At 39.1% G+C, this 22,595-nt stretch overlaps 1 protein-coding gene across 1 annotated transcript in view; it reads right to left on the bottom strand.

The window, feature by feature from the left end:
* The window catches only part of vps13a (vacuolar protein sorting 13 homolog A), a 43,318-nt gene that overhangs the window by 1,792 nt on the left and 18,931 nt on the right, over positions 1-22,595 (bottom strand). The window contains exons 35-71 of the mRNA XM_023958409.1: positions 21,839-21,983; positions 21,478-21,602; positions 21,198-21,367; positions 20,721-20,977; positions 20,418-20,596; positions 20,192-20,335; positions 19,364-19,573; positions 19,127-19,270; positions 18,922-19,023; positions 18,652-18,834; positions 18,290-18,548; positions 18,019-18,179; positions 17,715-17,818; positions 17,321-17,621; positions 15,762-15,898; positions 14,522-14,822; positions 14,202-14,306; positions 13,848-13,994; positions 12,255-12,386; positions 12,000-12,133; positions 10,015-10,147; positions 9,625-9,682; positions 9,164-9,335; positions 8,923-9,076; positions 8,538-8,684; positions 6,203-6,284; positions 5,964-6,033; positions 5,622-5,736; positions 5,428-5,541; positions 4,459-4,604; positions 4,305-4,386; positions 3,575-3,688; positions 3,298-3,373; positions 2,748-2,911; positions 1,845-1,890; positions 1,635-1,758; positions 830-944 (exon numbers count right to left, since the gene is read on the bottom strand). Coding sequence (XP_023814177.1) covers positions 830-944; positions 1,635-1,758; positions 1,845-1,890; positions 2,748-2,911; positions 3,298-3,373; positions 3,575-3,688; positions 4,305-4,386; positions 4,459-4,604; positions 5,428-5,541; positions 5,622-5,736; positions 5,964-6,033; positions 6,203-6,284; positions 8,538-8,684; positions 8,923-9,076; positions 9,164-9,335; positions 9,625-9,682; positions 10,015-10,147; positions 12,000-12,133; positions 12,255-12,386; positions 13,848-13,994; positions 14,202-14,306; positions 14,522-14,822; positions 15,762-15,898; positions 17,321-17,621; positions 17,715-17,818; positions 18,019-18,179; positions 18,290-18,548; positions 18,652-18,834; positions 18,922-19,023; positions 19,127-19,270; positions 19,364-19,573; positions 20,192-20,335; positions 20,418-20,596; positions 20,721-20,977; positions 21,198-21,367; positions 21,478-21,602; positions 21,839-21,983 — 5,352 coding nt within the window. The remainder of the gene's footprint in view (positions 1-829; positions 945-1,634; positions 1,759-1,844; positions 1,891-2,747; positions 2,912-3,297; positions 3,374-3,574; positions 3,689-4,304; positions 4,387-4,458; positions 4,605-5,427; positions 5,542-5,621; positions 5,737-5,963; positions 6,034-6,202; positions 6,285-8,537; positions 8,685-8,922; positions 9,077-9,163; positions 9,336-9,624; positions 9,683-10,014; positions 10,148-11,999; positions 12,134-12,254; positions 12,387-13,847; positions 13,995-14,201; positions 14,307-14,521; positions 14,823-15,761; positions 15,899-17,320; positions 17,622-17,714; positions 17,819-18,018; positions 18,180-18,289; positions 18,549-18,651; positions 18,835-18,921; positions 19,024-19,126; positions 19,271-19,363; positions 19,574-20,191; positions 20,336-20,417; positions 20,597-20,720; positions 20,978-21,197; positions 21,368-21,477; positions 21,603-21,838; positions 21,984-22,595) is intronic.

A 22,595-nucleotide genomic window follows, 5' to 3' on the forward strand; every position in this document is an offset into this window, starting at 1 on the left:
AAATATTTGGTTTTGACTGAATTTGCACCAAATTATTACTTTTTTCCTGCATTTAGCATTATATTAAACCTAAACGTAAACATCCCGGAACTCATTTGACCTGTGCCTAATATAAAAGACAGCAGGTGGTGTCAGGTGTAGCTACACAGTCGTAGGCTGGCTGCTGGTAAACCTCAAGATTCAGGATGTAAAAACCTCCAAATAATGTTAAAATAAAATGAAACAAAAAACCTGAATGTTTTAAATGGAATGGATGATAAAAGAAGAATGACAATGGCAATCATTATGCTATAAAACATCCATAAAAACAAATTAAAGTTTATGGACAACAAAAATAGGCAGTTTTTAACCATCATGCAGGTGAGATTCTTAAAATATTGTTAGTTGGATTCACACATCAAGTGTTTTAAGTTTAAAATCCTGAGTGTGATCGACAAAGACCCACATTAATCCAGGTCTGACCCTAAACCAGAAACATGCAACCGCTCCAACCACCTTCCCTGTTTAATGATGATGTGATTTAGTGACTCAATCTGTACAATTAAATCTGTTGGGATGAGTCTGGGTCATTCTGCAAATCATCCACATGTTCGTCTATAATAATAGGTAATAGGTAAAGTACCTTTTCTTCAAATCTTTTCATTTTTAATTTTCTACACAAAACAATACTAAAAAATTAAGATTTTCTTATATTTACACTGGATAAGTTTTGAGACAATTTGAAATTGTAGTAAATAAACTTTATGTTAAAAAAATGTATACTGCATGTTTTTTATGAATCTCATAGTAAAATGCCTGAAGTAATTCAGCTAAGTGGAGATTCATATACCTGAAGCATCTGGCTCCCGTTGGCCTCTCTGGCTTTGTACGGCCGTATGACGCCGTCCTCATGAATGAAACGAGGTGGACGCAAAGACTCCACATTTTGGGATGCCTCTGCTGCCCTAAACACAGAACCAAGTGACAGAAAATACATTCTAAAACCAATTATTCTGTGTAAATGCACATACAACTGCAGACTATCTGGTGTGTTAGAGGAGAAATTTCTAAAAGGATGAAAACGAGACAAGTACTTCATGTGGTGTCACACGCATACGTACAGCTGAGACTAGGCCTGCACAATATACCGCAAATTTATCGTTATCGCGACATCAAGCTGTGCAATATGCATACCGCAAAAGATGGCGAAAATCACAATAAATGGTTACCTTAAATGTGCTAAAACAAACTCATGGCAGCTTGAAATATTGAACAAATGAAATAAATCCCTTTATGCATTTAACCAATCGGAAGGACCCGTTTACGTTGTTGATCAATCAGATGAGCCCTTTTATGCTTGATGTTTGCCTCCTACATCAACGAGGGTCATTTGGAGTATAATTTTTAAACTGTTGCAGTGAAATGGAAATGATGTTTTTGGTTGTTTTGCTATTTGTTTATATACCGCAAATTATATCGTTATCGCAATATTAATCACCAATATGGCATATCGTGAGTTTTCCTCATATCGTGCAGCCCTAGCTGAGACTAAATCTGGTCAAAACTCTCTGCTCCACCATGAGTCCAGAAAGAGGTAGTCTATGATCAGCCAAGCTGCCTGAAGGTTAATCTATCAGCATAAATATCAGCCGTACCTCTTGATCCCTTGGAACGTGCTGCTGGCCATGTCGACAATGCCGCCTGTAGGGCGAGCTATGGCGCCAACCAGACCTTGGCCACAACCCTTGAAGAACCCTACAGCACCTTCTTTCTGAGCTCCTGCACACAGGATCATTTATGACTATTTATTTAACCGGTATTAAAAAAACCACACAAAAATTAAACCAGTTAGGTCTTTCAAATACCTTTAATAGGCTTGGTAACAATCCCTGTGATGCCGCTGACAAATCCCTAAAAATATATTAAGGTTTTACATTAGTATTCTCAGTGATTTTCACTTTTTAAAAAGTTTATAATAATTACTGTATATCTTCCATTAGTAGCTTCTGGGTTTATTAGAGATAGGGGTCTATTGGAAATCAGCGATTATTCCATCCCAGACAGAATGGTGATGGGTAATATGTTCATTTTGTGGTGAAATTAGGTCACAAAATTCAGACACCACCACCAATAGATGAACATTTCAGGATTTATTCATTGTCTTATGTTTTGATTAGCAAAACACTTTTGATTGGGTGCAAATGTTTCTTTTCTCTGTGAAGCATCATCAATCTCAAAAATCCTCTTCGCTTTCATGTGGATCATTTCCGTGTCTGTCTTTGCTCAATAATACATGTTAAAAGCGGTTCTTCTAATTTGTCACTCGCTTTCTTTTAACCTCCAGCAGGAAATCGGTTTGCTCGTTTCTGCAGCAGTCTTCTCAACATCACCCATCTGCTTGCACCATTTTCGACAATGTTTAGGATCCACCAAAAATCCACCAGAGTGATCTTTGGCGTATGCCACTGCGCCAAGTGCAAACGCTAAATGGAACCAGTGTTTGAAGGCCATCGCTACCTGATCGCTACACTGGCTCAAAATACCACAGACACCTGGCGTCTGCACGACTGTGCATGGGGCGGGAGGGAGGCGCTCTTAAAGGAGCCTTGCCACTCAGAGATCAGCATCTAAAGTAACAAGCACCTGTTGCAACCGGTGTTTATTGGAGATTGGCGTTAATTGGAGGCAGGCCACTATTGGAAGATATATGGCATAGCATTTCCTGTGATTTTAAAAACCAGTAATGTAACAAAAAAAGTTTTCCATACAGAAACCAGTCCTTTTCCACCCCGGGCCAGCCCCTCTTTTAGGCCACTGGGCTGTCTGTTAATGGCTTCTCGTCTTTTTTGCTGATAATCTTCATCCATGGTGATTGCAGCAATGCCTTTCGCCATCGCACCTGTCATCTTGAAGGCTGCACCCGCTAAACCTCCTGTATAACAAATGCAAAAGAATTGTAAAAATGTTTTTACCCCCCCCCCCCCCCATCTACTGTTCAGTTAGTGTACAACGACTCAGGGCTTTTACTTCTATTTAGTTACGTTTTTTTTTAGCACAGGGTATATCCCATAGTGAGACATTGAAACAAATAAGAAAGAAAACCTCACAAACAAAGAAATACAGGATTCCAAAAATCCCAGTGAGTTTGTCGTTCTTCCAAACCTACTCGCTATTCTGCTGAAGGCTGAAGTGAATTTATCTTGGCCTTAAAGTCATGTTTCAGCTGACATTTCAGGTTGGGAGTGAATACAAAACACAAAGTGTCTTCATTCCCTTCAATCTCATCAGCAGTTAGTCTGGATATCATTTCATACTTACCCACAGCTTTGTCAACAAAGACTTTGGCACCAAGAGCCATTCCTTCTACAAACTCCTCAGGGCCCCGGATTGCTCCCTGAAAATACAGATCAACACAGATTAGTGCTGCTGGAAATTTCTGTACCTTTACTGAATTATTGGAACACAATCGGGGTATCCAATATGGCCACTTTACCAAAAACTTTTTATAGACTAAATGCAGTTTGTCTTATAAAATGACGAGTGTCTACCTTTACAGTTAAAAGTCAGGATGTCGTCCTGTCTGTTGCACTCATACCTGATAGGGTTCATAAAAGAAGGCCTCCACACCCTCAGACAGTCCTCTGATCAGTGCAAAGGGGTTTCCAAGAACATCCAGGCCCAACACAAGTACATATGCCTGTTTAATAGCCTGCAATGCACATACAATGCAATTATAAGAGGGAAAGATGTCACAAAATACATAAAAATTATCAATTACTGACCCTGATAAAGTACAGCGCTCTTAGAAACTGTTTCTTTTATTTTAATCTGTTTTTTATCAATTTTGTAACAAAATATAGAGGCATTATAACAGTGGAAGCCATTCTGAATGAATGTTCAGTTTGCTTTCCATCAGAATTTTCAAAGACTGTCCAAAGGCGCCACAATTTTAGAAAAGTAACCAAAAACTTTGACACAGAACAAAAAATGGGCATGTAAAAACGCCTAGTTTTAAGAAAAAAAGGTTTTAGAAACTTGGTTTTGTTTAATGACACAAAACAAAAAAACCTAAAATGCTGAAAAATAATAGCGGATTATTTTAAACAATAACTTAAAGTAAAGGAAAAATTATTTTGGAATTAGTGGGAAAAGCAGTCCGTAAATGCGGTTCTCTCAGAAATCTGAGCAAGACTAAAGCAACAAGACAACATCAATATAATTAATATCCCTACTGCAGTTCTCAGCCAAAACTCTTGATTTCTTGTATGAATTCAGCTCCAAAGCTTACATAAAATAAAATAAAAATCTTTGTAGGTGTTCTTCACCTGCTTGGAATAATGTCTGATGACTTTCCACTGCAGCTGCTGAGTTGTACAAAACTGGAATTTCAACTCAAATGCAGGCAGTCTGAAAAAAAAAGTCAGTAAAATGAAGAAATGTATCCAGTCACAGGTGTTTCTAAACTTTGGTGTTTCATACTTAAAGACGACGTCCTGCACATCAGTGAGAGTGGCTCCAATACTCTTCAGCAGGAGGTTGAGAGACTGAACAGGAATGACTTCTGTGGCTCTTTTCTCTTTTGAGCCATCTTCTCCTCCCGAACTCAGAGAAAAACTGAAATGCAGCTGAAGCACAGATGTTTTTGTTTCAGAAACTTTTTCTATATGAAATATCACTTCCATGCTGTTGGTGGTCAGTACTTGCTGACAAGCTCAGTCCGGAGTGGCAGAAGTACATTGGGGTTGTGCAGGAAATGTATGAAAGTCGTAAGATGAGCTGTTGGTGTAACAGATGTAGTCAAGGTGGAGGTGAGACTGCACTAAGAATCAACTTTGTGCCCCTTCTAGTTTGCTGTGGTGATGGACAGACTGACAGATGGGTTTAGACAGGAATCTCTTTGGACCATGATGTTCTTAGATTTTGAGTTAAATTGAGCAGAGGTCAAGAAGGAGGAGGACTTTAAGTACTTAGGATCAACACTCCAAAGAATAAAGGAAATATTTAAAGTGGCTGTGAAAATAAATTTAAAAAAAGAGTTTCCTAGATGGACTGAAGAAAGATGTGAATGTGGTTTCTTTGACTGTGGAGGATCTAGAGGATATGAAGAGAAGGAGGCAGATGATTTGCTGTGGTGAGCCCTAAAGGGAGCAGCAGATGAACCCAACAAAGCTTCAAACTTTACTAAGTCTTGTTATTTTGCAGTATTTTCACACTATATAATGTAATGTTATACACTGAACAATGTAACATAACTACAAATAGTTTTGCTATTAAGTCTTGAGCAGGTGTAGTTTTCAAAACGTTAAGTTGCGGGGAATAAACTTCAGTCATGGTGCCCTACCCACTTTAAGGTTCATTTGCAGAATCTAGTTGTTCTAGCGTTCATTTCAAGTCCACACCAGCTTATGACAGCTTTGGTCAAAAAAGAAAACACTAACAGTCACCTACCTTGATGGGTGAAATGTGGAAGAACTCGTAGAGGCTGATGGGAGATGTATCAGCAGCAGATACATCGTTCAGATCTGTTTTTATATACTCTATGTCCTTCTCAAACAGTTCCACCTGAAGAATCATAACACAAAATATCAAATTACAATGATTAAACATAAACATAGCAGAGGAATTGTGAGTGTGCAGCTAACCTCCTCTGCTGGACTCATGCTCGTGGTGTTTTCAGGGTTGACCAAGTCAAAAATGGAATAGAGGAAACCCAGATCAAGCTTCAGGTCCATTTCTTGAATCAGAACTTTGAAGTACCTGAAGTGAGGAGGCCTTTTAGTTTGGTTTAAAATTAAAACACATAGCAGTTTGTGACGAAAGCAATGGTGCTACCGGTACTTCAAAAAACATTTTACGAGTGGGAACATTAAAGGAGATGATGTAACATTAACAATGTTTCAGGAAAGACTTAAGAGCACTATTTTTTAGAATTGGTTAACAATGAAAAGTACATAAAGATCTGCATTAATATAACTAATAATTACTTAATGCGAGGTATTTCGGAGTGTCCTGCTGCTCTGGTAACAATGCATATGTCAATTAGAGGTTTTGGTTCTGTAAAAAACAAAAGGCAACAACAAAAAAAGACAATTAATGTAGTGTGAACATACAGTGTATAACATTACAGTATATAGTATGAAAATACCATATAATAACAATATAGTTGAATACGCTGTTCCAAAATATAAATGATGAAAGACGAGACAAGTAGCACTGAACCAACCTGAGTCCATTGTGATGGACTTTGGCAGTTTCACAGGGTAGAAGACGTAAGGGAAGATGGCACTCTGCATCTGATTCTGAATCTGCAGAAAGAATTAAACAGTTTAACTAATAACTAAATGAACAAAAGACACTCCAAACCCCAAAGTGCCCACAAAGACTGATCTAACAAATACACTACTCAGAATAAGTGAGGGGTTCTATGATGTCTCTGACAAGGTGACCTGACAGTCATCAGTGAACAGGACGGTAGACCACTGCTGCACTGTCCAAGTCACATGGTCTTGTGCCCACTCTAAACATTCATGTCGTATTCTTGGTGTCAGTGGTATTGACCTGCAACAGCTGTCTGGCATTCAAGTCAAGCGGTAAAATAGGTTGTAAATGGTTTGTCTGGAAATATTAGTACCACTCACATCAGCTGTGTGGTATTTGCTAAACCATGTGTGAATGCAGATATCCTTAGGAACTGGTCCACATTGTGGTCTGTCACTTGCAGGACTTCACTCCTGGGTCTATCAAGCTCTGCCAGTAGTTCTGTGTCTTGATGCAAGTCTGCGATAACACTTTTAGACACACCAAGTTCACTTCCATCTGACTATCACCAACTGAAGGTGCATTATGGGAAGGTGGCGCTGTTTGTCTGTTAAGCGATGTTTTGTGTTCATGGCTGTTTGAATGAAGAACTTGATATAACTTACTGGCAAAAATCATCTTTTTATACCCACAGAATGTTGAATTGATGCAACATTAAAAATATTTTTTTTCATAAAATTTTTTGGTTTTGGCCCCAATAAGGAAAAGACACTAAACAGTGAGACCATCATGTGGAAAGCACGAAATGAGGTGGGTCTATCACCCCGATACAACTGCCCCCCTGTCCCAAAAATCTGTAAAGTGAAGCAAATATATGACATCGTCTGAGTGATTCACAATATCCCTAACTTATTGTGAGTAGTGTAATGTTGACGTGGTGGTCATTTTTAGAAAACTAAAAAAAAAATCTAACATTTACTCGAAGCCTTAAATCAAAATATTGATAGCATGGCGATATGTAGCGCTGGTAACAAATCAACTAAAGATCCCATAATATAGCAATTCTGCAGCCTCACCGAACACCAGTGTTGACAGATTTGGGGGGGTTTCTTGCCCAATTGGGCAGTTTTGATTTGCTTTGGGTGGGGGGACAAAATTTGGCCGGGTTTGGGCTCAGTTTGGTGGTTTTTGGTTCCTTTTTGAAACACATCACATCAGCCGGGACGTGCGTCAGGAGAGGCTGGTGAGCCAGTGCCTCACTTGTAAACCACCCTCGCCATAAGCAACTAATAATAATAAAAAAAGTGTCCACTAATCTGTTCTATAAATGCCATTTATATGAATGACTTTTAATCCTTTTTATCCTCAATATCGCTGTATTTTTCATGTTCATGTTTTTCATGTACTTCACGATTAAGGCCCAGGCTGCGAGGTGAAACAGCGCACAGACCGCAGACTCGATTGTGTAAACTGGATTGATCACGTGCCGTGGTCATTTTTATTATATATGCAGAAGAAATATTGGTCGCCCTAAAAGAAATTCTGGTGACCCCCCCGGCACTTCAGGAGGGGGAAGCTGTTTTCTGCCGGCACCATCTTAGGGAGCTGTTGAGTTTGACTGGGGACATCTTTGGGTGGCTTCTCCAGCACCCAATTGAGAGCCTAGACCTGGTCCATTGTTTCAGAACCAGAATGAAAAACTGCACTGTTGCTCTTAAAAATGAGGTCCAACTATCATCTAAACTCTCCTCTTCTGTACTTTGGAATAGTTTCCCGGGGAGGATGAGGAGTGTGATTCCTCAGTAATAGGGACACACCGTCCGGTCCTCACCCCCCATTCTATCAATTGAGGAATTTCTTTCCCCGGCTGCCAATGCCCCCAGTCTAAATCAACAGCTCTCCGCCCGTACCAAAAAACAATGCTGGCAAAAAACAAGACTTTAGAGCTCTTTTGCATTTAGTAGGCCCAAGGGACAGTGATCCGAGATCATCACTTTGAGTGGAGCCTGACCAGGGCCCGTAGGAAGAGCCCCAGCCACGAGGCACTGGCATGTGATCCCAAACCTCAGAATGAGGCTCTGGTGACATTTATCTAGATTTTTTATACGCTTAAAGTGGTTTTGAACCACTCCCTGGCTCATCACTGATGGTCTGGGTCTGTCTGCCATTGGAGACCTCAACAGCCCCAGAGAGCTTAGCTCCTAAAACTACTCGAAATTTTCACTTACTCTGTTACTTTAAACTATAAGGCAAAAGTCCAACAAATGTTCACCATATTTCAACACCTACAGTGGTATTACCTGGATGCGATGGATTTTCACGCGGTAGGTACTCTGCCGTGGCGAGATGCTGTATTCCACTTTAATCCCTGGCAGAAAGTGCCTCCTCAGAGGAGCATCAAAGGGCTGCAACATGCGCATGTCCACGCCATTGGATGTAAAGCGGACCTGGGATACCACAAAAAAATTAAATAAAATGTATATGTGTGTGTGTGTGTGTGTGTGTGTGTGTGTGTGTGTGTGTGTGTGTGTGTGTGTATATATATATATATATATATATATATATATATATATATATATTAATGCAAAAACTAATAAACATTTATAACTACTGATAAAAATACATCATATTATTTCAATCTGAAAACAACTTCAAAAAGCAATATATAAAAACCAAAAGTTCAACCTTATAGTTGTTTTCTAGTTCCACAATGGCGTCCTCAATTGGACTAGAATTGATGTACTCTTTGAAGTGTTTTTCCAGCATGTCTCCTTCTTTAATGTTTAAAATTTTCCAGCGCTTCTTCTTCCTGGGCTGGGACTCCCACACCACATCAGAACTGTAACACAACAAGTAAGACAATCGTTATCATCACCCCAAGCTCAGAGCACTGCAACTTCATACTGCCTCAACTCAAGTAGAGTACCAGGTGATGCCAATAAAGGAAACCTCTTGGCTGGTGGTGTTGTTGACCAGAGAAACGCCCACGTTCTGCAGCAGCAGGATGATTTCTTGCTCTGCTGCCTGGATTTTCTCACTCTCACCAAGCAGATTGTAGATGTCCTGATCCTCAGTGAACACCACAACACGCTGGAGACCTTTTCATCAGAAAAAAATATACCCGAAAAAGAAATTTCTGCCTTTTCCATGAGTCAAAACAAAAAAAATTCCTTAATGATAAAGTGCAATTGAATGAGCCATAACCCAAATTTTTAAAAAACAAACATAAGCTTTGAAATGATTCAAGCAAACAATATTTAAACGTGTCATTTACTTGTAGCCGTGGATTGTTTGCTTTAAAGAATATTTGTGGCACTGCTATGTACACAGAACTCACTGACAAATTTATGCAAGAGATCTCTACATTTAATAATTCTCAAATTTTACCTTCAAAAAAGGAAATTACAAAAAGTTTCCGCTCATCTTTCATGTCGTCATGTAGGTCCTAAAAATGTGACAAAAGATAAAAACAATGTGTTAGTAACAATCTGTGCACAAAAACAGTACTAATGTGAATGCTTTTGGCATTAAGGAAGCTTTGCCCTAGCAAAAAAACATTACTTTAACATCTTCCGCTGCAGGCAAAGATTTTTTTTTTGTTAAGAGTCTGATAAAAAAAAGACTTCTTTAATTTTCTTTTAATAGTTAGCTACTCAGGCAAATTAAAGAGCTTATTTTCTGAAGAAAGAATGGTGTAAAGAATTAAAAAAGGACTGATGGGAGTGAGGTTGACGGCATTCATCAGAAACAAAAATGAGTCAGACTTTTGTAAAATACCTCTTCAGTCTTCAGAGTTCCACTGTAAGGGCCACATGTCCAGCAAAGCTCGCGGGAACCAGTGGGATCAGTCCAGGTGTAGTACACTGCTTTCCCAGCCTCCAGCTCCTCCTTTTCAATCTCCTTCTGAGAGCTGCATGCACGCAAAAACACAGTGTTTCAGTAATATTAGCCACAATTTCTTGAAAAATGATGAGAATAATCAATTCCAAAAGTTAAAAGGAGAGGAAAAATGAAAACTGCCACTAAACAGAGGACAAGATCGAGGAGCCCATCAGCTATTGTTCCCAATGCTTTTCCTAGAAGAAGTTTAAAACAGACACCACCAAATCAAGGAAATAGCCTGGAAACAGTATTTCAGACAATAACACAGAAACTGACAAACAGATGAAGAAATAAGCATCATTCCCTTTTTACTAAAAGAAGCAGAAAGGGAATATTCATTGAGACTATGGTCACATATTCCAAAATGCCTTCGCAGGGCGAACTTAATGGAAGCTTTTTGGCAAATATCGGCAGGTGGACACGTGGCGGCATTTGTATTTAGGAGGCGGCAGTCGCATTTCTACAACCCGCACAGAGGTTTAATAAAAAGACAAATTAAACGGCATGTTTTTTTTCCCCCCACTCTGTGGCCGCCCAGGGACATTTGGAGGTTGTGCTGTGGGAGTAGAGTGGCAGGCGAGTGGAGGGCGGTAACAGCGCAATAATTGACTGATAGGAGGGTCTCCAATGACCTGATTATCGGTCAATTTCTGATTGCCACCCTCCAGCCCCCCCTGCTGCCATCCCACTGCCACCGGCCGATACTTGTGACCTGCATAAGCAAAATCCCATAAAGTAGTAGCATTGCCAAATAATTTCTACTTCTACAGAGAAATATGAATAAACAGAATTCAAAAGAACAACTGTAAGGGTAAGTATTTCTAAATTGCTCCTTTTATTTTGCTCCAGTGATTTTGGAATAATGCAAATGCGCATTTCAATTCATTACCGGTATATGTGGGATTTGATTTGGAGCAATGGGGCACTTTAAAAAGGAACAATTTGTAGAGCAAATCAGTATTTAGTTTGTTCTCCTCTGACTACAACTTACGGTAAATGTGAAAACCAGAAGATGTGAGAAAACTTTCTTCCATGCTTTTGCCAGATCACATCCAAGTGCTTCTTTTTAACAATATTTGGCTTGTTAGTTATTTTAATTAATTTGCTGTTACCTTGACTCTATTTCTATATTAATCCACCAGTAAAATCTTGTGCCGGGATTCATGTAATCCACGTTCAAACACGCCGTTTGAGTTAACCTTTTACAAACGAAGTATCTTTGCAATTTATCTATAAATCCTTTGATTTCCTTTCTCACAAATTCAGAGTGTGTTAGAAAAGTTTCAGCTTTCAAATATTTCTACCTGTCCTCCTCCAATGAGAAGGAAAGGTCGAGCACCTCGTCAGCCACCCACGAGGTATTTGTCCTGGCGCTGCATGACCCATACAACAAAAATAAACAGTCAATTATCCGTAGCTGCACAATTGAATTGGAGATCCTTTGTGACTAGACAAGGAATTCTTGTACAAGGGACCTGCTGTTTCCTGTCAGTAATAAAAGCACATTTTAGTCTCAAAAACATGCAGGAAAACATACAAATGCAAACTTTTTGCATTTAAACTGTTCATGCAGTGTGATGAGTTTGTGACAAAAATCAGGAATCAGGAAATCTTTATTGTCATTCTACACAGGGATAAAATAAAATGGTGTCTCTGGTCCCGGACCAGCTGAGCGATTATGACAGGGAGTAAGAGACGTATCAGCGTGATATATTACGATTCCTATGATTATTGCACAGGTTCCTATAATTACTGTACAGTCCTGTGGCTTTTGCAACAAATATTTAGCACAGGGGAAAATAAATAACATAGCACTGCTTTTCAAGTTGTCCGTGAGAGGAAATTTTCCTTTTTCGTGTTTTTTCTGTCTACTTTCTCACCTTTGGTTGAAATAAAGAGTTTGATCGTTGGTATGGTTGATGATAAGAAAGGGGGCTGAACCGTCCCGATACTCTGAGAATTGGATTGTGACTAAGTGCTCCGACAGATTCACATCCACAATGATGCCGCCCAACTACATTAAAGAGAAAACACAAAGCAGAGACAAAATTCTAGTTAACAATAAAATAACAAGGTTTCTTAACCCCCCCCCCCCCCCTGAAACCAGTAATTTCACCATCAAAATATTTACTCACAGAGTCATTCAGATGCAGCAGCAGGGAGTTCTCTTGTCGTGTAAAGTCAACTTTTAGTGGAGGAGTCAAACAACCATCTACTTTGATCTTTAGCTTCTTCGTACCATTTTCAGGCCAGAATGGGGTGGCTGGCTGTATAAAAAGACAACAAATTAAAAAAAATATTTGATTTCATCTTTACTTCACTTCCATTATTAAGTAATTTGAATTATGTCCAGAGAACTATTTACTATGTAACAGTTCTGAGACAGCTGGTCTCCAAATTCACCAACCAACCAAGTAAATATACACATGTACCTGACATAAATAAGTCATAGGAAATAAACTATTTTATGTCTTCTACCATTAAGTTTTACCTCTTCTTGCTCAAGTTTGGGTCAGATGCTCTTTCTGCTCCTCCTGTGTCATTCCTAAAGTTTTTCCTGTCCTATCTACCCCTCTTAGCACCCGTGCCTGTGTTTTTTTTATTTTTATGCACCCTTTCTAAAGGCTTTCTAACTCTGAAAATGGATTTGATAACCTAGTCTATAAATTCAATAAACATTTTTTCCACGCTAATGAACAGGAAATGTGACCCTCACTTCCTGGATGGTTTTTCCAACATCAGCATTTTTTGTATTGTGCATTTTCTGCACTAGTGTGGTTTGTTTTTTTCCTTCACCTACATCAAGGATCTGCAATCTTTTACATTTAAAAAGGTCGATTTATCCCTGCCCACAACCCCGTAGGAGCCACAAAGTCTCATTTCAACCATAAGTAAAATAAGAAACTGTTTTGTATTTATGTTATTGTTACTATTAAGATAACCATAAAAGAAGAATTACTTTTTAACAGAAAAATAGAAGACATCCTGTGTCACATAGGATCGTCTTAATGCAGCAAATGTAGTATAATGTAATGTCAGCACAGCAGCGTTTAAAAAGCTGTTGATTATACAGTTTGTGGTGTATCTCAGCCAGAAATCTAAACATCTAAACAATCCAAAATTAATCCGTATTTTTCTAACCATAAAGTGCACCTAAAATCCTTGTATTTATTCAAAAATAGAAAGGCTGCATTATAACCAGGTGCACCATAATTCTGGTTGTGCTTTCTGACTTTCAACTGATAATTTTTGGTACACGGCGCACAAACGTCAGTCAAAATGCTTTAGTTTGACTTGTGAAACATATTGTCCTTCAGCTGTTTCTGAATATGTTAAATAAAGTTTGAGTTTGATGTCTTTACTACTTTACAGTTAAAATTTTTTAACGTTTTAGTTTTCTTTAACCAGTGAGCCACAATGGAGGGGTAAAAGAGCCAGATGTGGCTCTGAGGCCATATGTTGCAGACTCCTGCCCAACACTATGCTCTGATGTGAGCAGAGCGCATTTGTATTTTTTGCCATCATCATTATCCCTCTCCTCCTTCATATTATCCCCTCCCCCTATTTCTTATCCAAGACTACCAGCTCCGGTGAGGTTGGCTATCCTCATGACTGCTCATACGGTTGTACGATAACTTTTAAGAGCATGTCGAACTTTCCATGTCTACCCTTCCGGGTATTTGAAAAACTTTATTTTCACATACAAAGAAAACCATGAACACTCTGACCTGTTCTGGATTGATCTCTGTCCAGGTGTCTCCTTCATCCTCACAAATGAAGATTTTGTACTTGGTTTTGTTGACCAGCGTGTAAAATGGCACAAAGGTCACAATGCGGGTAAGACTGAAACTGCTGGCATTGATCTTAACACCAACCTGAAAGAGATAAACATCCCACAAAAATGCGACAGAATGAGCAAGATTTATTTTCAAATCACATTTAAAATAAAGGTTTCGTTGTGCATGAAAGAATTAGTAGACTATATGGTCCGTTAAATACACAGCATGCCTCGCTATAAATTCTTCTGTTTGATACCACTTCTTTTGTTTTTCAAAAAGCCTATTTTTGGCCTAAAATCTTACCAGGTAATCTTTGTGTATGCCTTTACATTTCACTTTTCCATGGCTACCAACTGTGTCCAGGGAGAACTCATCTGACAGTTCACTTTCTGAGATCATAAGACGAACCTGAGAGTGGACAAGAATGAAATTATACCAAAAAAGATCATTTACAAAATAAGGAAGAGCAATTATGTCATGGCTAAAACCCTTTTTTCATGAAATCTACAAACAATCCACCAAAACATATTTACTATAAATCAAGTGTCTTTCAAACTTCAGTTTTTTCAGCAATAACAACAATTCCATCACAGTAAATTCTAATGACCCTTCTTCTTCTGTACCTTATTGTTTCGCAGGAAGTGTCGAGGTTTAAAGGAGAAGAGCAGGGGCATGTCGTTGTTTTTGGTGAATGCATGTTTATGATGAATATCATCAGCGTTGTACTGCAGCAATCTGCCGGTCTTATTCATCATCCAGTATGGGGAATGTATTGCAATGGCTGTGTGTCCAGAATCATCCTTTACATGCACTGCTATGTCCAACTCGGCCTTCTTCCTCTCTGTCCCCTCTACATACTCATCTTCCTCTTCTTTAAGAGACTGGAATACGATGAAGGAGATTTCCTCCTGGTTACTGCTGATACTGTAAGACAGGACAAGCCAGTTATAATAGCCTTAGGAAAAGAAATGGTTTATGAAGAAATAGCTACACGATCAAAACAAAAGTTCTTATGTCTTAGACATAACTGCCCTTTCGGGTGGATGCAGTCTGTCTGCAGGTGAAAAATGGGTTTATATGCAAGTATTCTGCAGGATATATCACGTTTGTAGACTGTTTGGTTCATGCACATTTTTTACTGAGTGAATGCAGCAAATGACAAGTCACAGCCAACAATTAAGCAACACATAAATTTAGGTTAGGGTGAGGAATGAGGAAATTAGACAATCAGACTGTAGTTTGCGTGGACATCCTACAGGTGACCTACGGGTCCTTACCCAGCCCCATGGATGCAGCATTTGTGTACAGTCAGTAAGAGGCCAGTGCAAGCACCTTAGTAACTTGTGTTGGGTGAGGGCACCGTACGAGAGCATCACCATCCGTCATGAGTGTGTGTAACTTAAATCATCCTTACAAATGCTTCACAATACAGTCACCACACACAAGGGTCACATGTTCCATTTTAATGACTTCTCTTAAGGTGGCCACACAAGCCTCAAGGGGAACTGCAAGACAAAGCTGCGCTCCCCTTAAGATGCTGCCGCGCCTGTCTGCGACCCTCCATGGGGTCGGACAACTCAAAAACCCGCTGAACCTGTACGGCTTGACCCCCGTATGGGTATATGTGACTAAGGCTAAATTCAATTCAATTTTTTTTGTATAGCCCAAATCCACAACAACAGTCGTCTGGATGGGCTTCGTATCGGTAATTGAAAAAGTAAAATATAAAATCAAAAGGATCATGAATACATAGAATTCAACAGGAAAATACTAAATTGTTCTAACAAACTGACTAAATTGGCTGTAAACAGCAAACCCAAACAACAAGTGCATTCAAACTGCATGATAATAATTTAGCAAGACCTGTATTCAGAGGACCAATCCTGAGACAAGTAGTCGATTAGACGTAGTTCCAGTTGTGACTGGTTGATGACGGCAGTGTGAAGCTGAGTAGAGTGACCTGGTTTCAGAATAGCTTCAGGGGCAGAAACGCCAGTTTCCTGCAGACAAGAAGATTGACAATGAAAAGTGAACAATTAAATTGTACTGTATTTTCAAAACTTAAAGGAACACTTGAGCTGTGTATTGGGAAGAGTCTGGCGATACAATATGTATCGTGATACATCTCAAGTGTCAGGAGTGAAGCATCCGGAGCCCACTACAAAGCACCACAATCTGTATTTTTATATGGTACTGGGAGAAACATGGCACAGAGTTTCAGCTCGGTACTATCCCAAGCAAAAACTAATTAGTACATCATTACACAAACTGTGAGGCTGAGTGAACAGCCTTTAGCCTTTAACACAAGCTGATTCTTGTGAGATATTGCTGTTTTGGTGCAGTGTAGAGCTGCTCAAAGAGGCTCAATGTGCTTTGCTGCCAACTAGCGGTCGGGGGTTTAAGTGGAAAACAAGAGTCAGACCCTGAAGGACGCTCATAAATACATAAATATCGTCTTGACAGCATTTTAAATCGATAAAAGTCCTGCCAAATGAAGGATCGCGATATCTCCAAATCAATTATTCCCTACACTAATTAAAAGCATCAATATTAAAAAAAAAAATGACAGGGCGCCTTATGATCCTGGAGCAGTTTATTTATGGATTCATTCAGCTTGTGCTTACTTATGTTGAACTGATTTTGAGGGGTACACTGTGCTCTGCTAAAATGTCAGTCTGTTGTTTTTTTAAGAGTTTCAAACAAGGCTGGGTATTATTGGGAATAGACTAATCCGGCTAATGTGCCAGACTGCATTTCTTTTAATGTGTTTCTAACAAGGTTGGAAGGTACAGGTATTTTAAATACTTTAGTGTAGCTGACATCTAGCGAGTCAAAAACAAGAATTAGAATAACTGAACGTAGTTAAAAAACTTTGACTGACAGATGGACTTTTCCCTTTCCTTAATGCGCCTTATAGATGACAGTTCAAAAATGGAACCTTTATTGTGCCTTACAATCTGATGTGCCCTATAGTGCAAAACATACAGAACATTTTTTTTAAATAGAAAACCTAATTGCACAAAAGTATTAAAAAGCGATTGCAACGTTACTATTCATCATTTTTACATAACTTTTTGCTTCGACTTTAATATTGCTTCATGCAAAGAATAACTTCAATGGAATTTTTTGTCCTTCAAATTTTTAAAAACCTCAAACATAGCTTTCCACGTGGAAACCTTTAAAACAGAGCTTCTCAAACTCTGGTCTTCGAGATTTACTACTCTGTCTATTTTACAGTTCACTCTGCACTATATTCTTCTGATTAGCTGAATCAAGCGTCTCCTCGTTCTGATTGACTGAACGCACTTTACCAGGTCATCGGTCGCAAGACATGCAGAAGGAGCTGGAAAACTGGAGTACATAAGTTTGCAGAGCATTTTTGCATATAGATCATATAAGTATTGATTAGCATACAACCCTACCTTCAGCCTGTAGGTGATTTGGTAGGGCAGCTGGTTGTGAAGCAGGACGGAAGGCCACAGGTGAAGCACAAAAGGAACATCATAGTTCTCACCCGCATCTCCAGTGTTTTTGAATGTCACTGTATCCTTTACTGGCACAATGTTGACTATTATTTTAACCCCCTGATCCCCATGGTGACAGCATGTCTGCTGAAAGTGAGGGTTGTTGGAATCTTCATAGCTGAACCCCTCAGAACACTCAAACTCCTCCCTCTGCAGACCAGAATCACCTTCAGTTACTGGCTGAAGACTCAGTACAGACCTGTAAAAATGAGGTGAGAATGAGAGCGCTGGACACCTACAGAAGACTGAATACAAACACAGTGTAGAAATGAGCACATATTAAAGTGTTCACCTGTATGAATCCAGAGGCACACAGAACTCCTCATTAGGCAACGCTATTCCCAGACAAGCAGAATCGTCAAAAACTTTAAATGGGATTGAGAAATGATTGATAATCTGAAGGGAAAGAGGAATAAAATAACATAAGAAACACTGAAAAAATGTTGTACATCATAATAAATTTAATAAAGCATCTACAGCATTAGTATAGGTTGAAAGTGGCTTTGTAACCCCAACGTGTGCTACCTTGGGAGGTCAACTTGGGCAAAACAGGAGGAAAATAAATATTTGCAAAAAGAAAAAAAATTGTGATATACCTGGAATGGAGAACGTATTTTCACAATTTTGCTTCCGTCCACAGAGGAAATCTGACAGACCAAGAAACGGGTAACCCTCGAGTCTTTGTGCATCACACTGTACATTCCACGGCCCACCTTAATCAGAGGGATCACACTGGTAGATGTGTGGCCCACAGGAGCTGGACAGACATAAGAGTTATAAAATACACAGTAAAGACACATTAAAAAACTCCTAAAGAAACAATAACTGTAGAGCTCTGTGTACATCCCAACTGCAAATGCAGCTTACTAGGCTGTATGTAGTAGTCTTTTTCACTCAATGAGATCATGGCTGAAAACTGGTCAGAGTCAGGTCTGGAAGAATAGTTCATCCTCAAGGTTTCATCACTCTGCAGTGTCACTGCGTTGTTGGTGGTTTGCTTGCCAACCAAATGAAACCTCTTGCTGAGTTGGAGAGATACTGGCAGGCCAAGCATATTTTTTACCACAAACGGAGCTTCATCCTTTTGGAAACTGTCTGCGGTCTGTTTGGCAGCCTCTGAAAATGCCTGATTAAAAAACAAAAAAATGCATTTGTAAAAATCTTAAAATAGCTGTAACCATGAATACCTTCAGTGGAAAAAGATGAAAACGGTTTTTCAAGCTCCTTACTTTGCCAAGATTACTCAGCATGGACAGCCCACAATTTGTTAGAGTGATGTTGAGCTGGTCTTTACTGTTGAAGACAATGACTGTTTTATAGTCTGGGAGATTAAAATCCACCTCATCTGCAATGTCAGACAAATTCATTGGCTCATTTCCAATTGGCTTCTTTTTAAATGGCTTCTTTTTCATCTGGTCACAGGATAACAAAATGTTAGATTCATTATGTGGTTTCCTTCTATGACTGCAAAACACATGAATATTTGTAAATGTATGTGCCTTCAGCTCAAGTGTCCATGGTCTGAAATCTTCCCCCGTCTCATCTTCTAGCGGCTCCAGAAGAGGCTCCCACACTCCCATCATCTCATTGTAATAGTGAACCTAAGGAAAGGAACATTATAGACAGCAAACAAAGACATCCTATAGAAGAATTCTGGGTAAAAGAATAAAATTAGTTAGACACTCTTTTTAATTTATTTTTTACCTCCAAGTCAAATTTGCTTTTCAAGTTTATGAGTGTGGTCCAATTTTTCACATTTCCATCAAAGGAGGACTTGGCTAGAAGCATGGGGACTGTATGGTGCCCCACTCCAGCCTCCAGGGTCAGACAGATGGAGTTTATAGTCACCTGAAAAACATAGTCTGTCATGTGATACAGTCCATTTCCTTATTAAAACACACACCAAAAAAAACAGTATGAAAGCAATGCAAAGCTAGGTACCTGTAGCGACTCTCCTTTCGGTATTAGTGGAACCAAAGACTTTGTGTCTTCATCACTATTCTCTTCCAAGAACCACATTTTGAGCTCTTTCCAGCTCTGCTTCTCCCAGAGCTTCACTGGAACAAGACTGCGCTCCTCCTCATGTGTCTCTGTCGTAGGAGTCAGAGCTGACTGGATAGTAATCACTGTATTGATGATAATAGGAGATACCTGAAAACACAATAAAGCAGCACAAAAACACAAAAGTGGTAAAGAAATTAGTAGGGGTGTCAAATTATTGCGTTCATCGCGATTAATCAATTAAAGACAAATTATTGCGTCTTTTTTTTTGATGTTTTGTGTAGTTCAGTTTTTTCTTAATTGATCGAGATTGGGGGAAAAAATCCCATGTCGATGTAAAAGTCGGGAGTCTGTTATATTAGGAGAATTTCAAAAAGACAATTTTTTAGTTGTAGTTTGATCTTTTACTGCACCACAATGTCATGAATTTAAATGAAAATATCTCCAAATGAGGCATTTCATAGCAATTAGCTTAAAAATATCTGTGGATAAAATGAAATTAATTAGGTTATTACAGGATTACTTGATTGGAAAGAAAAATGAATCGCATGACTGCACACCAAATTACCGTACTTAGTATTTAGTCTTCACCAAAGAAGTCTTGTCAGTTACATTTTTTCTTTTCTCCACATTTTACCATAAAAAACAGATTCTTTTAAAAAGCTTCTAATAGAACATGCTTTGTCTACTTGTGCTATTTGAAAGAAGAAAATTCAAATGAAACACTTCAATGTCATAATTGTTAAAGGCACTGCAGAGAAACATTACCTTCAGTGAGAGGGCATTGATGGAGACCTCCATGACCTGAGGTGCGTCTGGATGCTGAGAGCTTTGAAAAAACACTTGACAAGGTTGCAGAACAGTGGTCATATTGTTCCCTCTCTTTGATGTTAAAAAGGGACAGGCCATAACCTAAATGACCAAAATCACATTCATTACTTTTTTCAGGTAAGAAAGAAATATAATTTTAGTAAATGTTATAGAAAATTCAGACCTGTAAGTCTTTGATAATTGCAGTCATCATCTGTCCATCTGCACCATTTTTCATATCTAATTCACATTGTGTTGTCATAACCAGGGCTGGAGCATCAGCACGAGACAGGTCAGCCACAAAAACAATCTCTGGGTTTCGCACCACAACATTCATCTCCGTCTTTGACACTGGAGATGTTCCTAAATTTAGATCAGATTTATATATCATACTTAACAGATACAATAAATAAATATAATCCAGAAAAAAATTGTCATATTTAAAGCAAAATGTAAACACAAAAGTTTTTTTCTTTCCTTAACTTACCAGAGTCTTTGGAAGCAACAGATGAGTTAATGTTCTTTTTTTCTCGAGCACCAGCTGTGCTCTTGGCCTGTGGCCCCTGAGCAAAACCCTGCTGGGTGGCTTTGAGAAATACATCTGCCACTGTGAGGAGGAACTCCATGCTGGCACATAGATACAGGTCCTGAACCACTGTGTCTATCGTTGTGCCATCATGCCCTTGTCGATAGTTCACCTCCATCATCGTGTTCTGCTCTGCTCCAGGACGCATTGCCACCATTCTGACGGTAAAATAAAAAGTTGCAATTACAAAAAAGGATTAAACATGATTTGACTTAATTTTTTGTATAAACAGAATAGCAACAGCAAGAAAAAAAAATCTGTTGGAGCTGATGGATCTGTTGCTGTTGGACTAATTCAATCCATCTCATTCTCTTCTGTGAAACTAAGAAAACAGCTAAAAAGAGTTCTTAGTTTCTAAATATGGAATAGGTCTTAAACCTTGAGGTGACCATCTTGATACTTGGTCTCTTGTCATCCAGCTGGCAGGCAGTGAGTTGGACAAAGGCTTTCATGGAGCTGTCTGAGAACATTTGAACAGAAGTGGAGATGGTGCCCAGAGTGAACTCTGCCAGCTTCAGCTGCTCGTGATGAAGGTCCAACATTTCCATCTGCACAAACAAGAAAACATGTTCTAATGTCTGCAACACCTATAATGGAGATGGAGAGGTCTATGGTGTAATGAATGTTTATGTGAAGGTGTAATTCGAATTTAGCTCACCTCATTCTTGTTAGGACTGTGCAGGACCACTGTCATGGAGTCAAACTTGAATTCTAACTTGAGTGTTGTTTTGAGCTTGACGTATTTTTGGGTCTCCACAACAGCTGCTGTCACCACAATGTTACCTACAGGAATACAATCACACCGTTTTTTTACTACATTGCCCTTTCACATTCAAGATATCAAGTGAATTAGTCAATTTTTCTTATTTTTGACAAGCTAAAACAATTAAAGGATTTTTATTTTCAGTAAAGAGGAATATTTTATAACTTTGCTTTTAAAAAGCAGAACTAACTAATTGTTATTTGTTTATTTTAAATGGTAGAATTTTACGCCAAAGGCAAACACTGCAAGGCCTTACTGCTATCAGATCCAGAGGCTCCAGAGTTCTGGGACTCTTTAGCAGAGGGCAAATCAGGTAAAGGTGAAACTGCGTCGGACTTCTCTGACAGGTTCTCTCCAAGAGTCCTTAAGACCACAATCATGTCATCCTGGCAGAGTATCAACTGATGGAAGCAATAAAGTTCACCATTAAAACCATACAAGGAAATCAGAGTTTTATTGATCATATTCATGAGTGACAAAACATCAGTTACTAACAAATAAATTAGTATAGCTTAAAGGATGGAATTATTCATATACATTGTTGATTAATCCAACCATCTGCCTTCTTTCGCTCATTCAGGACTGAGTTTATGGGACAGTAGTCTGAGCAAAAATCCTCAGATTTAACTCTCTCCTCTGGGTGAATCCTGAAGCGTTCCCAAGCCAGCCAAAAGATATGTCTTTTCAAACAAGATCCCTTCTGCCCCTGGCTGCCCCTAAAAAATCTGTCCATAAAGATTATTAACAAAACCAGAGTCCCACATGCACCAAGAACCAAACTGATCTACTGCCGACAATGCAATCCAAGCTCCTGCTCTGATCATACAGGGACCAGATGACCCTGAGTAATGCACCTCCAACTCTATACTCACAAAGAACCCTCCACAAGACACCATGGGGCCAGCAGTGGTGCAGAGGTCAAACAGTCAATTTCTGATCAGAGGATCACAGGTTCCTCCCCAGCCTTGACCGTCCATGTGTTGAATTGCCATTGGGCAAGACAATAAGCCGCA

Source organism: Oryzias latipes, chromosome 9, assembly GCF_002234675.1.
Source record: "Oryzias latipes chromosome 9, ASM223467v1".
Classification (NCBI taxonomy): Eukaryota; Metazoa; Chordata; class Actinopteri; order Beloniformes; family Adrianichthyidae; genus Oryzias; species Oryzias latipes.